This window comes from Tupaia chinensis, unplaced genomic scaffold (genome assembly GCF_000334495.1).
Source record: "Tupaia chinensis unplaced genomic scaffold, TupChi_1.0 Scaffold000161_1, whole genome shotgun sequence".
Taxonomy (NCBI): Eukaryota; Metazoa; Chordata; class Mammalia; order Scandentia; family Tupaiidae; genus Tupaia; species Tupaia belangeri.
In genome coordinates this window covers 847,071-862,437 of record NW_006159632.1, presented here as the reverse complement: position 1 = coordinate 862,437, position 15,367 = coordinate 847,071, and the positions used below count along the sequence as shown (strand labels likewise).

The 15,367-nt window shown below is 55.2% G+C and overlaps 1 protein-coding gene across 1 annotated transcript in view; it reads left to right on the top strand.

Annotated features, from left to right (window-relative positions):
- The window catches only part of RYR2 (ryanodine receptor 2), a gene marked incomplete in the record, with an annotated part of 234,621 nt that overhangs the window by 135,595 nt on the left and 83,659 nt on the right, over positions 1-15,367 (top strand). The window contains 8 exon segments of the mRNA XM_027770831.1: positions 2,567-2,627; positions 3,530-3,768; positions 4,600-4,681; positions 7,953-8,083; positions 9,634-9,954; positions 10,409-10,649; positions 11,343-11,430; positions 14,467-14,559. Coding sequence (XP_027626632.1) covers positions 2,567-2,627; positions 3,530-3,768; positions 4,600-4,681; positions 7,953-8,083; positions 9,634-9,954; positions 10,409-10,649; positions 11,343-11,430; positions 14,467-14,559 — 1,256 coding nt within the window.

The window sequence follows — 15,367 nt, the reverse complement described above, 5'->3', positions numbered from 1 at the left end:
GTGCCAGGCCGGGCCTGGTACAGCCGGGCTGGTCCTCTCCCCTCACTGGGCCCCAAGTGTGCCCCCCTGCGGCTGGCGCTCTGGCCACAGCTCAAGTCCCTGTTCCTGCCCTGTCCCACCCTGTCACGGCTTGACCGTGGGCTGCGTGTGGATTTGCTCTGCTCCGTGGCTCGTTACCGTGTTGCCTGGAAAGGTGAGGTCCAGACCTCCTCTTCCTCAGAGTTGAGGGGTGTGCTCCATAGAATTCGGGTGAGCATGGGAGAAGAGGAGACAGGAAGTGTCTTGGTTCTGCACACGTTTGCGAGTGCAGAACCCAAGTGTGCTCCCCTGCACTCCAGGAGCTGTGGGCTGTCCCTGGGCACCCTCCTACCCCGAGCTGGTCCACAAGGCTCCTCTCACAGCCCTGCTCTGAACAGACAGTGGTACCTGCCTCACAGCGTCCCTTCCACCTGCGGCTGTGGCCGCGGCCAGCGCTGGCTGCCTGGAGCAGGAGGAGGCAAAGGGGCAGACTGTGTGTGAGGGAGGGGTTCCAGCCCTGAATGCGCTATCAGACTCACTGCCAGCCTTCGCCCGGCCTGGGCTCTCTCGTCTCCCAGGCTGCCTTCTCTGAGCTTCCATACCCGCCTGCACCAGGGCCTTCTCCCTCCACGCTGGACTCAGGCTCCTGTCTTCAGAAGTGCCCTGCCCTAGTCCCTGCAGGCGAGGCTAGCCATGTGGAACCCTGAGCTCCCTCTGCACCAGAGGGCCCCATGCTTAGCCAGGCCAAGGCAGGGGCATCCCGTCTTCCTGCTGGGCTCTCCAGGGCCTACAAGCCCCCCGGCTGCCAGGACGTAGCATCCCCACCCCCCTCCCTCCACCTCACCTTGGATCTACCGGCAGACCCTCACACACACCCCTGCCCTCCTCACTGCTCGCGCCCAGTCCACCCCTGCTGTTGGCCGCCACGCCTGCAGTGGCTTCTCAGCCCCCAGCCCTTCCAGAGCTCACACGTGGGGAGTCAGCACGTTTAAACATACATCATACCTCACCCTGTTCTGCCCAGCCCTAAGACCACCTCTATGTGGCCCTTCGAAGGCACCGGGTGCTCGCGGAGGTGGCTCTCGTGTCACATGGGGCTGCACAGTGCAGCCCGGCCCCATCTCCACCGCACACCCTCGCCCTTCCCCAGCGCCCCGCAACACCGTGGTCAGCCCTCCCCGGGGCCTTTGCAGGTGCTGCTCCTGCCAGGCCGGGCCTGGTACAGCCGGGCTTGTCCTCTCCCCTCACTGGGCCCCAAGTGTGCTCCCCTGCGGCTGGGGCTCTGGCCACTGGGCTGCGTGTGGATTTGCTCTGCTCCGTGGCTCGTTACCGTGTTGCCTGGAAAGGTGAGGTCCAGACCTCCTCTTCCTCAGAGTTGAGGGGTGTGCTCCATAGAATTCGGGTGAGCATGGGAGAAGAGGAGACAGGAAGTGTCTTGGTTCTGCACACGTTGCGAGTGGGTGCCTCACCGCATGGGCAGCACCGCCCGGGCCGCCGGGGAGCCCAGGACGGGCAGCTGCCGTTAGACGGGGAGTGACGCACTCTGCCGTCCTCTCATTTTGCCTTCATTATCACCAGGAGTTCTGAGACTCAAAGCACAAGACGAACGAAACGTTTTCTTCGAGAACTCCGAGTCCTAGTACTGTATCATGTCCTGCATTGGCTCGCCCAGACCCTAAGACAGTGATTAATCCCCATGTGTATTTACATCGTTGGATGATACTGTTTTGTATGAAAAAGACAACATACTTAAATGTTGTACAAACATATTCAAAAGGGAGTGGTCAGCCTCAGGACCCAGGAGAGGCGTGCATGTGTGTGAGTGCATGTAAAAAGAAAATGTAAAATGTGGAAGTGAGCTCGAACTATTGTGAGTGGTCCAGTGACACGTGACTTTGGACCTTTTCTCTCATTCATTTGCATTTCTGAGGCCGGTCACAAAGACAAATGCATACCGTGCTTATCGCTCACATCTCTGCACTTCCTGGAGACGTGCCGGCCGGAAGTGTGACTTTCATATCTCCGAAGACTATGTGTAACTCCTCCCACCTCTAGCCTTTGTTACATGACGGCTTGGTACTTTGTTGCCAAGACCAAGAGCAAAACCCGGGTGAATTAACTCACCCAAGTGCAGTGGGCAGAGTAAGAGCGAAGGCCATGGGGACCTACCAGGGCTTGGCGGTGTCTACACTGGTGGTCCACCTCACTGTACAAGGATCGGAGCCAATTTTAAAAGTCTGTGTGCACTCAGACGCAAGGATGAGAGGGTGGACAGGGAGGCACACGCGTGTTCAAAGCAAGCTGGGCAGCGCTCCCTCGCTTCCTGCGCACGGCAGCGGGCCCACGGGCTCTGCTTCCAGCTGACATGCGCATCGCCGCCGTCAAGCAGAAAAGCTGCATGAATTTAAACTTGGTTGTTGAGGACTCTTTTTAATTGAGTTACTACTGAGTTGTGGCATTGACTGGTTTTGCAACTCAAACATTAATAACAAAGAGGGCTGCTGAGCGTCCTGGGGGCAGCACACACGACTCTTTGTCTCCTCTTCAGGAAACGATGCCACGTCTATTGTCAACTGCCTCCATATTCTGGCTCAGACTTTGGACGCAAGGTAAATGGATACGTTTATCTAAGCAAAGTAGCGTGGAACTCTGCGTGAGTGTTAGGAGGGACCCAGTCTCTCGACTTCATTTGGGCTAGCGACGGAGCTCAGTGTAGGTTGAAAAGTACATCTGCAATTACTTACACAAGGCCACTTCGTTTTACCATCATATACGGTGGCTACTTGCTAACAGCAGGTGACCTCCGTCGGGGCTGGGAGTATGACCGAGGGGAGTAGCATTTGAGGAATTGCTGACGGGAGGCTCGGGGCCCCTTAGCTGCCAGGCGCCTGAGCGAGCGTTGGCCGCACCCAGCCGTGTGGGACGTGGGGTCGAGCTCCGTTTGCAGAGTGGAGTGGCACTGACAGCTGCATAGGGGTGTAGGTGGGCCACACCTGGCCCCGCTGTCCCGCCCTGCCCCACGCCGGCTTGACTGGAAACCAGACCAGTCTGCGTACTTGCCATGGTAGACTCGGCCTGGACGCCCCAGGATATGTCCCCAAAGTCCAGAGTCCCTGATGCTTTCTGACTGTCGTGCTTATGTGGGGTTTTATTCGAGGCGCCTCGGTAGTCCACGCAGGGAGGAGACACCCCACACACCTCGCGCCTTGAAGCAGTGCGCAGCTGGTCCTCACAGGCCTCCGCGAGCACAGTGGTCACACGTGGCCTGGAGATGGGGCTCACCAGCCCAGCTCCGAGCTGTGTTGGGGACTGGGGAGGACCACTGTCCACTGCGAGGCCTGATGCAGACCTGCAGCGCCGGATGGTCTTCGCTCCTGGCCTCGCGGGCTGCCTGGGCAGCATGGGAGAGGCCCCGGGGAGAGCGGGGTCCTGTGGGGCAGCCAGGCACGGCGTGGAGCCTGTTCCTTGGGCTTCCCTGGCCCCGTGAAGGCTCAGCCCTCGCCGCCCCCAGGACCGTGATGAAGACGGGCCTGGAGAGCGTGAAGAGTGCGCTGCGGGCGTTCCTGGACAGCGCGGCCGAGGACCTGGAGCAGACCCTGGAGAACCTGCAGCAGGGCCAGTTCACGCACACGCGGAGCCAGCCCAAGGGCGTCACGCAGATCATCAACTACACCACGGTGGCCCTGCTGCCCGTGCTGTCCTCGCTGTTCGAGCACGTCGGCCAGCACCAGTTCGGGGAAGACCTGATCCGTACGTAACCCCAACTCCTGGCAGGAGGCGGGGGGTGGAGCCCCTCCACCCCATGCCCGGGAGAGGGCCCGCTTCCGCTGCGCACACGGGCAGCCTTCGGTGGCAGCGTCTCGCCAGTAGATGCGAGCACAGGATGTACCCAAGTGCGGACTCCGTGTGCTTTCCAGCACCGGAAACTGCCGGGCACTGGTGTGCATCGGCCGTAAAGGCCAGGTCCTCGGATCAGGGCGCCACCGGGTCTCATTCCAGTCCCGGCTTACGGTGGAAGGGGGGCCGCGTCCTTCCTGTGGGTCAAAGGAGGGCCATCTGCACACGGATACACACGTGTGCACACAGGGAGGGAGCCCCTTCTCACACCTCACACGGCGCCCTGCAGTCCTCACGCCTTCTCACACGGTGCCCTGCAGTCCTCATACGGCGCACTGCATGAGCCTTACGTGTGGTGAATGGTTCAGTCCTTGCCGACCTTGACCCCTGGTAAAAGGTAGTCTTTGAATCTCTTTAGAACAGGACTAAAATCCACCTGTCTCTCTCCCCCAGAATTCATGGGTCTAATTTTATTCTTAGAGAAATCTTTTACTCTTATACCTAGAGAAGTTATGAGGAGATCGCCCTGAGAATGTTCTGGATGATCACAGAACATTCTTTAGAATGTTTTAGTTCCTTTAAGGAAAATTTGAGAAAAGTCTTGTATTTCCTTTTACGTGTGCACACTCGCATTTTGCTATTTGCACGTGTTAAGTGGTGGCGTGGGCTCAGGGGAGGGCTCCCAGGACAGGCGTGCAGCGCCGCTGTCATGTTCCGTGTTCCCCACGAGGCTCTCTCTCCTAGTGGAAGACGTGCAGGTGTCCTGCTACAGGATCCTGAGCAGCCTGTATGCCTTGGGGACCAGCAGGAGCATTTACGTGGAGAGGTGAGGGCTCGGAAGTTTGACTTGGTATGCAAAGCTGTTACAAGTCTCATAACTATTAATCTCTAGAGTCTTCACTTTATCTTTTCTTCTTTATAAATTTAACCACACTGACCTGTTAAATTGCTCAGGAGTAATTAGACAATCTTCAAATAAGACTAGGAGGGTACTTCTAAAAGTTTGTGGAAAGGTGGGATTCGTGTACTGTGGTGCAATAGATTTTGAAATCATACACAGTTTTTTTTTCTTAATATGCATCTTCCATGAACTTTTGCAAGACCCTTCCTACGAAAAGACCGAAGAGTCATGCAGAAAGTACAGCAGGGTAGCGAGGACCACTCCAGATATGCAGCTTAGCGTGTTTCTGAGTCTTCGAAAGAACCTGCTTCTCACTGGGGTCAGAATACAAAGCCGGCCTGGATGGAGGCAGTTGCTCAAAGCATTTTCATTTCTCTGTTCTCAGTTTTCAGAAGGGAGTGGTTAATGGTATGAAAAGACACAAAGTAGGAAAATGTGCCCTTACTGAAGTTCAAATAGTGACTTCACTAAGAAATCTTTATAGACCAGAGAAGAAAAATAGAGCAGTTTTAAAAAGACTACACTAAATAGAAAGACACTTTAATACATATAATGTGGGATGCATGGAGATTCTCCCTAAATTAATCTATAATTGAGGATTCATTACCACGCAGTTGCAAACAAACTTGCTCTTCACTGAGCTGTCAGAGTAACTAGGGAGCTCATCAGAGAATGAGGCCATGAACCCATAGCCAATAAAATTCTGAGTGAAGTAAAAGCGTAAGAAGGGTCCCTTACTTGGCTTATCAATTGTTAAAATTTATAAAGCCACACTAATGAAAACCGAGAGGCGGTTACATAGAAATTGGGAATGCAAACAATGGAAAAGGATAATTGAGATCATTCTGAATGTTTGCAAACCTCCTCCTGCATTTCAACTGAACTCTATTTTCATATCATTCCTGTGGTTGCTAGAAAAGGAATTTCATGCTGGTAGTGGGCTGCTTTCTGTCTTTCGCTAACTCAGACCGTTCCGGGCCTCAGAGGCCCGCGTGCTGGCCTCCACCATGCACTCTGAGTCGGAGCTCCTGCGAATGCACACCACAGAGAGCTCTGCTGCTCACAGAGGCCCGCGTGCACACCGCAGAGAGCTCTGCTGCTCACAGAGGCCCGCGTGCACACCGCAGAGAGCTCTGCTGCTCACAGAGGCCCGCGTGCACACCGCAGAGAGCTCTGCTGCTCACAGAGGCCCGCGTGCACACCGCAGAGAGCTCTGCTGCTCACAGAGGCCCGCGTGCACACCGCAGAGAGCTCTGCTGCTCACAGAGGCCCGCGTGCACACCGCAGAGAGCTCTGCTGCTCACAGAGGCCCGCGTGCACACCGCAGAGAGCTCTGCTGCTCACAGAGGCCCGCGTGCACACCGCAGAGAGCTCTGCTGCTCACAGAGGCCCGCGTGCACACCGCAGAGAGCTCTGCTGCTCACAGAGGCCCGCGTGCACACCGCAGAGAGCTCTGCTGCTCACAGAGGCCCGCGTGCACACCGCAGAGAGCTCTGCTGCTCACAGAGGCCCGCGTGCACACCGCAGAGAGCTCTGCTGCTCACAGAGGCCCGCGTGCACACCGCAGAGAGCTCTGCTGCTCACAGAGGCCCGCGTGCACACCGCAGAGAGCTCTGCTGCTCACAGAGGCCCGCGTGCACACCGCAGAGAGCTCTGCTGCTCACAGAGGCCCGCGTGCACACCGCAGAGAGCTCTGCTGCTCACAGAGGCCCGCGTGCACACCGCAGAGAGCTCTGCTGCTCACAGAGGCCCGCGTGCACACCGCAGAGAGCTCTGCTGCTCACAGAGGCCCGCGTGCACACCGCAGAGAGCTCTGCTGCTCACAGAGGCCCGCGTGCACACCGCAGAGAGCTCTGCTGCTCACAGAGGCCCGCGTGCACACCGCAGAGAGCTCTGCTGCTCACAGAGGCCCGCGTGCACACCGCAGAGAGCTCTGCTGCTCACAGAGGCCCGCGTGCACACCGCAGAGAGCTCTGCTGCTCACAGAGGCCCGCGTGCTGGCCTCCACCACGTGCTCTGAGTCAGAGCTCCTGTGAAGCACATGCGTGGAGCAGAGGGCTCTGCTGCTCACTCCACTTCCTTTTCTGAAAAATGACTCCGCTCATACTCTCAGGCTTTGTAAGTGAATGATAATTTCTCATTTTAAAATTCTGAATTGTTTTTACTATTTGAAAATGCAATACTGAAAACTAAAGTCTGATTTTAATTTCAAATGCATTTCCCTAATTAGCGGTCACTGGATTTTTGTGTGAGTTTTATCATTTGAATGTCTTTATGAGTGGCCATTTTACATCGTCCATTTTCTATTAATACTTGCCATACTGACTTGTAGTAATCCTTTTGTTTAGTAAAACAGTTAAATTTTTACCTATATTTTTTTGGCTTTTATGAATTTTATCATTTTTATAACTTTATAGTGCTTATGTACAGAACACTACATGCAGATGGTGTTTTAGGACGTGGGAATTTTGAATTTGTGTATGATCGAATTTTACATAGTTTTTGTATATGACATGGGCATACGAGTTTCAGTGGTTCATTAAACATTTTCCAATCCACTTACTTACATAGCAAGAATTCTTCCTTAGTAGGCCATTCTGTTCAAAAGAAAAGAAAGAGTAAAGAGAAAACAGGAGGGAAGGGATGGTGGGAGGAAGGAGGGAGGGAGGGTGGGAGGAGGGACGCAGAGAGCAGCAGCGCAGTCCAGACCATGGGATCGGTGACAGGCCTCTCCTTATTTCGGTCTGGAGTGGTTCTAACTCTTTCCTGCCACACACTTCAGCTCTTTAAAGTGGAGTGGATGATGCTGAACACAGACTGTGTTGCCACTTAGAAAGTGGATGTGGGGCAGCCCATGGCGTGGAGGTTAAGGTGGCTGGATCCCACATGGGCGACTGCACCATTCAAGTCCTGAACCCAGCAGCCTAAAAAACACACGGGGTGCATAGGCTACGTGCCCAGAAGCCCCCAGTGGGAGAGAGCTGGGGGAGAAGGCTGCAGCAGAACCCGGCCCCTGGAGTGGGCCCACTCTCCCCCTTCTGTCTCGGGTGAGTGGACGTGCCTTGTAAAGACTGAGAAGATGAAGAGTGGATCGGGGTTAACCGTGCTAGCAGCAGTGTCCCCCTCTTCCTGGCTAAACTCCTGGAACTCTGGTCCCTGCTTGGAAGCCTTACCGGAGGGCCTCTCCCATCCACAGGCAGCGCTCTGCCCTGGGGGAGTGCCTGGCGGCCTTCGCGGGTGCCTTCCCCGTGGCATTCCTAGAGACGCACCTGAACAAGCACAATGCCTACTCCATCTACAACACCAGGTCTTCCCGCGAGAGGGCAGGTACTCGGGTGGGGCGAGCGTGGGAGCAGGGGTGGAGCTGGGGTGTGAGCCAGGTGGGGCTGGGCAGAGCTGGGGTGAGTGCTTGTGTGGGAGCTGGCATGGAGGAACTGGGGTGAGAGTTACAGCAGGTGGGAGCTGGGGGGACAGAGCTGTGGTGGGAGCTGTGGTGGGAGCTGGGGGGACAGAGCTGGGGTGGGAGCTGGGTGGAGCTGTGGTGGGAGCTGGGGTGGAGCTGGGGTGGAGCTGGGTGGGGCTGGGGTGGGTGGAGCTGGGTGGGAGCTGGGTGGGAGCTGGGTGGGAGCTGGCGGGACAGAGCTGGGGGCAGAGCAGGGGTGGGAGCTGGGCGGGAGCCCGCAGGGAGCCCACTGGGAGCCTGCCTCAGGGCAGTGGTGCTCCACCATAATTTTGAGCCGACTGGATCCCGTTGCTGCAGATGCTGCTCTTTGTCCTTTAATGCCTGTAGTGTAGAGAGAGAGAGAGGGTCCCCTAGCTGGCTGGGGTCACAGGGATGTGGGCCGAGCAGCACAAGGAGGCCTGCACTGTGACCCCGGGCAGCTCAGGGGCCCCCGTGCTGTGTGCGGTGATGAGTCAGGAGAGCTGGGTAGAGCCGTCCCTGGAGGTGGGGTGTCACATCTGCAGTGCTTCCAGGTTCTGGCCTGGGCACGGGCGGATGCTATGGCCCAAGTCGGAGCAGGCTCGGGGCTGGAGAGGAAGGGACGCTGACACAGCCCCTCAGGATGACTGCTCCCGATGTCCAGGCCTGACAGAAATCTTACTTCTCTGAGAGAGGAAGAGAGGGACTGGCACCCCACACATACGCAGGGTCTGCACACGGGAGGACCCAGCATCCGCAGCCCAATCCAGGCTACACGTGCCTGGCACAACAGAGTCCTGGGTTGCGGCAGAGGCCTGGAATGCGGCAGAGGCCTGGGTGCCGTCCCAGGGCCTCTGTGCAGGTCCAGCTCCCTTACCACCAGCCACCGTTTGGCTGTGGCTTCGGGACCTCTGCCTGTAGCAGAGTCCCGTAGGAATGTCTATCTGGGGACAGTGCGAGCTGGAGAAGAGAAGTGAGGTGGAGGGCCCTGGGGAGTCAGCAGGGGGAAGGGCCAGGGCTGGCCGGGGACAGAGGGGCTGGGAAGGCTGGCCCTGCCCTTACGGAAGAGGGGGCCTCCAGCCAGGGGAGTCCATGCCTATGTGGAAAACCAGGGGCAGCCTGCGGGGCTGGGCGTGCGTGCTCCTGGACAGAGCCTGCACCTCCTGCAGGCTGCCGGGGAGGTGCCAGGGAGGGCTGGCAGGGCCTGTGGAGGTGCCAGGAGTGGCCTCCCCCTAGGGAGGGGATAAGCCCAGTCTGCAGGGGCAGCTGCGGCAGCGGGAGGGGCCACCTTGACCGTCTCTGTGCCCTGGGAGGGCCAACTGCTGGGGAGCTGGGTGGCGTGAGTGGCTGCTGGGGTGGGACCTGCACGGAGGGGCAGGCCCGGGCCGGGGCTCTCCAGTGCAGAGGGACCAGGCCGTCGGCCGGAGTCCCCGACATGGCGTCCCGTGCTCTGCAGCCCTCAGCCTGCCCCCCAGCGTGGAGGACGTGTGCCCGAACATCCCGTCGCTGGACAAGCTGATGGCCGACATCGTGGAGCTGGCCGAGGCGGGCACGCGCTACCCGCAGGCACCGCATGTGGTGGAGGTGGTGCTGCCCATGCTGTGTGCCTACACGTCGCGCTGGTGGGAGCGCGGGCCCGAGGGCGGCACGCAGGGCCCCGAGGCCTGCTGCACCGCCTTGCGCGCCGAGCACATGGACACGCTGCTGGGCAGCATCCTCAAGATCATCTACCACAACCTGGGTGTCGACGAGGGCGCCTGGATGAAGCGGCTGGCAGGTGAGTGCTCCTGCCGCTGCTTCCCGGGCCATGCCGGGCCGTGCCCGGGGCCGTCACCCTCGTCCTGCCCTGTCCCCGACGGGTGACTTCCCATGGCCTGCCCGTCTCTGGAGTCAGCATTCCCTGGCTGGACACGAGGGACGCACCAGTAAACACGGTGGATTCCGATGAACGGGCGGTGGGCGGCTTGGCGAGGGCGAGCCCTGAGGTGTGGCGTGTGAGGTCACGGCCCCCTGCAGCTGAGAGCAGAGATGCGGGGCCCACTTGGAGGCCTCCTCCTTACACGTTCCCCGGTGTACTCATGTGACTCAGTCCCCATGTTAGTTTCCAGCCACCCTGGCCATCAGCAGCAGTGTTGGTGTCAGTCGGAGGGCACAGGGGCCTGTGCCCCACCGCGGGCGTCCCGGGGGGCCGACGGAGCTGCCCGGTGCTCAGCCGCTGCCTGTCCTCACAGTGTTCTCCCAGCCCATCATAAACAAGGTGAAGCCTCAGCTCCTGAAAACCCACTTCTTACCTCTGATGGAGAAGCTCAAGAACAAGGCGGCCATGGTGGTGGCGGACGAGGACCAGCTGAAGGCGGAGGCCCGGGGGGACATGTCGGAGGCTGAGCTGCTCATCCTGGACGACTTCACTACGTTGGCACGGGACCTGTATGCCTTCTACCCTCTCCTGATCCGATTCGTGGACTATAACAGGTACGCTGCCCCAAACCACTCTGCTCCCCGGCCTGGGCACCGCAGGTGCAGCTGTGCCCGTCTGCTTGACCGCGACCGTCACGTAGCGGAGTGTCTGAACCTGAGCTCCTTTCTACCAGGAATTTCTTTTTAAAATAATTACTCATTTTATTTTATTTTTATTCATTGATTTTATTTTAATTTGTCCAGGGAGAGACACAGAGAGAGAGAGTAAAAGTAACAGAGTAAACTACCAGATCTGGGACTCGAACCATGGCTGGCCATGTGGGAGTGTCCAGCGCCCCAACTACCACGCCATCTGCTGGCCCCTTCTACCAGGCATTTTGAAATTAGAGTTGGAAAGTGCATTCTGAAGCAATCTGCCTTTCACATGTCAAATTTGCAGTTTGGGAGCCGGCAGGTGGCGTGCAGGTTAAGGAGCTGGACTCCTGTGTGACCGACTGCAGTTGGAGTCCCAGACCTAGCGACTTGCTTTCTCACTTTTCTCAGTTTTCTTTTTCTCTGTCTCTCTCTGGTCAAATTAAAAAATAATAGCAACATAAGTAAATCATCCTTGATAAAAGGCTTCAGTGTGGCGGCCACGTTCAAGTTCTCTTAAGTGCTGCTCCTGTGTGCTGAGACCACGCCGAGCTCTGTGGTCTGGCCAGTGTTGCTGCTTTACGGAGTAACTGGGACCTTTCTCTCGTGGTTCAGGGCGAAGTGGCTCAAGGAGCCTAACCCAGAGGCTGAGGAGCTCTTCCGCATGGTGGCTGAGGTGTTCATCTACTGGTCCAAGTCCCACGTGAGTTGAGTGCCCGCCGCATGGCCGCCGTCTGTTGGGGCTCTGTAGTCAGGGAGGGTGTTTTCCCAGTCTCTCCACAGACCGGCGTCTTCGCAGCCTTCACGCCCATAGTCAGGGTGTCGTTAGCTGTGGGGGAGAACAGCCCCCTGGGGGTGTGAGGAAGCATAACCCTTTTGGAGTTGTGATGTGTCTTTAAAAGAACCACAGGGCTTTGGAATTATGCTGCTTACACATGCTTCAGGCTCCCCTCAATCTCGGGGCGCCAGCTTCAGTAGACAGCTGCATGTTGCCACGCCACCCCACGAGTCCTCGCCGCAGCTGGAGAAGCACTGGTGTTCGCAGGGCACGGTCGCCCTCCGGAGACAGGTGAAGGACTGCCCAGACATCCCCGCTGGGCGCCCGTGGCTACAGGAATGTGCTTTGACTCGCCTTAGAGTCGGCTTTTCCTTCTGAGGGGTCCTCGACAGAATTCTGAGCATCAGTCATTTTCTCTATTTCATTTCTCAAGTAGAACTAAATTTTTAAAAATCTTTAAAAATCTTTTGAAAAAAGAACTATATTTTTAAGAAATCTTTTAATAAAGGAGTTTAATCCTGAAGAATCTTTTACTCTATCAGTTATTTCTGGTAGCTAGGATAGTATGATCACGTGGGCATTTACTGTCGTCCCATAGTATTCACGTTTAGAATTTCTGTATCAGATGTAATTCCGTAATAATAGACTTCTGCTCTGATTGGATAGTTGCACATTGTGTCTGTATATTAAAATCACTATACCCCATAAAACCTTCATTATGTGCTAATGAAGAATAATAGAACATAAATAAACACAGAAGACAAAAGCCTTAACTTCAGTTTCATCATCTAGAAATCATTCCCATTTTTTTCATCCAATTGTTGCATTAATGAAATTACTTTGAACACATGATTTTTTAGAAAATAAAATATTTGTATTTAATATTTAGCAAAACAAATACTGTTTGTTGCCTGTGTGCATCTGAGAAGTCTAATCGTCCCACGCCACTTACAAAAACACGACACAGGACCTGCAGCAGTGCACCACACAGAAGTGATGCGCGAACCAGCGGCGCTCCCCTTTCGGTCTCAGAAACAATGTGAGGCTCCTCAGAAACCCGCACACAGAACGGCCACGGCCCAGTGGCCCTGCTCCTTGGTATTTGCCCAAAGGAAGTGATGGCTGTTTTTTTTTTTTTTTTAGATTTTTTGCCATAAGGTATGTGGGCTTGCCGGAGAGAGACAGAAAGAGAGGGAAAGTGAGGAATCACCCTCAGGGTGGGGGATGACCATGAAGCCCTCCCTTCTCCCGCCCCCTCTCGGGATTTGGGGCACGCACACACGCTCACCCAGTGTGTTTTTCAGGCCGGCTGGGTCAGGACTCGAGCCATGGAGTCGGCCATGTAGGATGCAGCACCGTAACCACCGTGCGACCGGCTGGCCCACATGCAGGGTTATTCCCATGTTGACTTTTCCCACGTGATGTCATGGGAAACTATTTTAGATCCTTCATATTCCTCTAGATAAAAGCGGAGAGCTTCTTATTCGAGGAGGGTGCGTTAGAGCAGCCGGGACATCTGTAGGAAAATTTAAAACCCATGAGAAATCCATCTTTTTTAAAAAAATAATTATTTATTTAGCTTTTATTTATTTATTATTGCCATTTAATTTGCTATAGGGCACGTGCACTTGTAAGGGTCCAGAGATTGGTCTAACTGATGGAGACACAGAAAAGACAGCGACAATGCAACTGCAAAAGAGGCTTTTATTCTTTTTCCAGCTAGCTGGGGTCTGAGTTTCTGCCCGTCACAGCGGGTCTTAACAAGGACCCCGAGCCTAAGATAAAGGGATCTTTTCTAATACAGGATTTTTCCATAGAATGTCACACATACAAAGGAGGGGGTATGAGAAGCGAGGGTCCAGCTGTCACCACCTGCTCAGGTCTAGAAAAGGGCTCTCAGCTAAGGATCTGGATGACCTTGCCTCGGAGGTGCTGGGCCCTCCCGTTTTCCACTATCTGAGAGTTCCCAGACTCCTGGTTTCCGTCCTTGAGGCCCTAACAAAGTGGGCTCCGGCCTTGAAGACTTAACAGTGTAGCAATTAAGCGAACTCGGCCCAGCATTTCCTAACATGGCAGTGATTAAGCTAACTTGGCCTAACACAATTACCAGAGAGAGAGAGAGAGAGAGAGAGAGAGAGAGAGAGAGAGGAAGTGAGAATGCAAGCCATCAGGTCCTGGACTTGAACCGTGGTTGACTATATGGGAGTCTAGCGCCTTAACCACCATGCCACCTGCTGGTCCCAAAATTAATCTGTTTTGAGCTGCCATAGAACCAAGGTGGTTTTCACTTAAATGTACTCTGTCGGGTCACTCCACCTCTGCTAGGCAGGAAGGAGGGGTGCGGAAGTCACTCACCAAGAATAGCGCCTGCGTGTTCTTCTGTGAACTGGAACCTTCAACTCCGATCTCTCACATGTCGGAGATGCTTCTTTAAGTTTATATGCAAGAGCATTTATATTCAACTTACAGTCAGTGAGGTTTTAAAACACGTCTAAGGACGCTATAGGGAATAAGAGCAAAATCTGAAACTGCACTTGGATGTCATGGCGTATCTAACAGAGAGCTACTAGCACATGCCTACCCTCCCGCAGATAAGTCAAGACGCGTTCACCTTGATGTTCTCAGGTTAAAAGTGAACAAAACAATGTGCTGGCACTTAGGGAAGCAGCCAGAACATCTGGCAGGACAGAGAGCTGCATCTCGCTGTGTCCTTGGCGCCTGTGCTCACCCTGGGGGTGGGACGCCCTGTCCCAGCTGCCCAGGCTGGGCCATCCTGCTCCAGGCCGAATGAGCGACCTGGCAGTGTGATCTTGTGAACCTTAGTGTCCCTGTCTTGAGATGTACCCTGACAATCGTCGAGTCATGTGTCAAATCAATACTGATTGGTCCTGTGTCCTGTCTCATTATACGGACTTCTTATCTGCATGGTTTTAACTGAAATTTCCTTTGCAACTTCCTCAGAATTTCAAAAGAGAAGAGCAGAACTTCGTTGTACAGAATGAGATCAACAATATGTCGTTCCTCATCACAGACACCAAGTCAAAGATGTCGAAGGTATTTCCCTAAATCGCTGGGCTGTTCTAGAAAACATGCGAGTGCAACTCTCACACATTGATGTTTAGATGTTTCCAGATGTGTAACTGCAGCCGGCTAGATTCAGTACGTTGTCTACTGACGGTGTCAGGGTCCCCAGCTGGCGTGTGCCCGGAGCGCTGTGCCCATAAAGCAGATGGCCTCGCCAGCATTGATGAACGGCCGTGCTCGCTCCAGTTTCTAAGACAGGAAATGCAAGGTGACAGATAGGAACCGCTCGATCTTAACATTCCCCCTCCAAATTTCTAAAACTAAAACTAGGAATTTTTTTTTGAGAGGTTTTTGATACAGGGCGCGTGCGCTCGCCAGACAGAGAGAGACATACAGACAGAAAGCAAGAAATCACCCCCCAGGGGAGATGGTCACGCTGCAGTCCCTTCTCCTCCATTCTCCTCTTGGGATCTTGGGCACGCAAGCACACGCGCCCAGCGTGAGTTTAAGCCACCGCGTCCGGGACGCGAACCGCAGTCGACTACTTGGGAGTCCAGCGACACAGCCATTACGCTAACTGCTGGTCCCAAAACTAAGAATTTTTAAACATCAGACTGCTTGCCTGAGACAAGACAGATGGAAAATAATCAGAGGAAGGTGAGAAATCCCTACTCCACCTGCTGGAAGACCTGGGGATTACAGGATCTGCTTAGCGTCCTCCCTCTACAGGACTCGCTTTGCCTGCTTGTGTATTTGAGATCTCGGGGGCATCCTGGCACAGAGACCCCTCCCCATAGCTGAGGGAACGGGAGCGCAAGTGCAAACACCTGCGAGGACG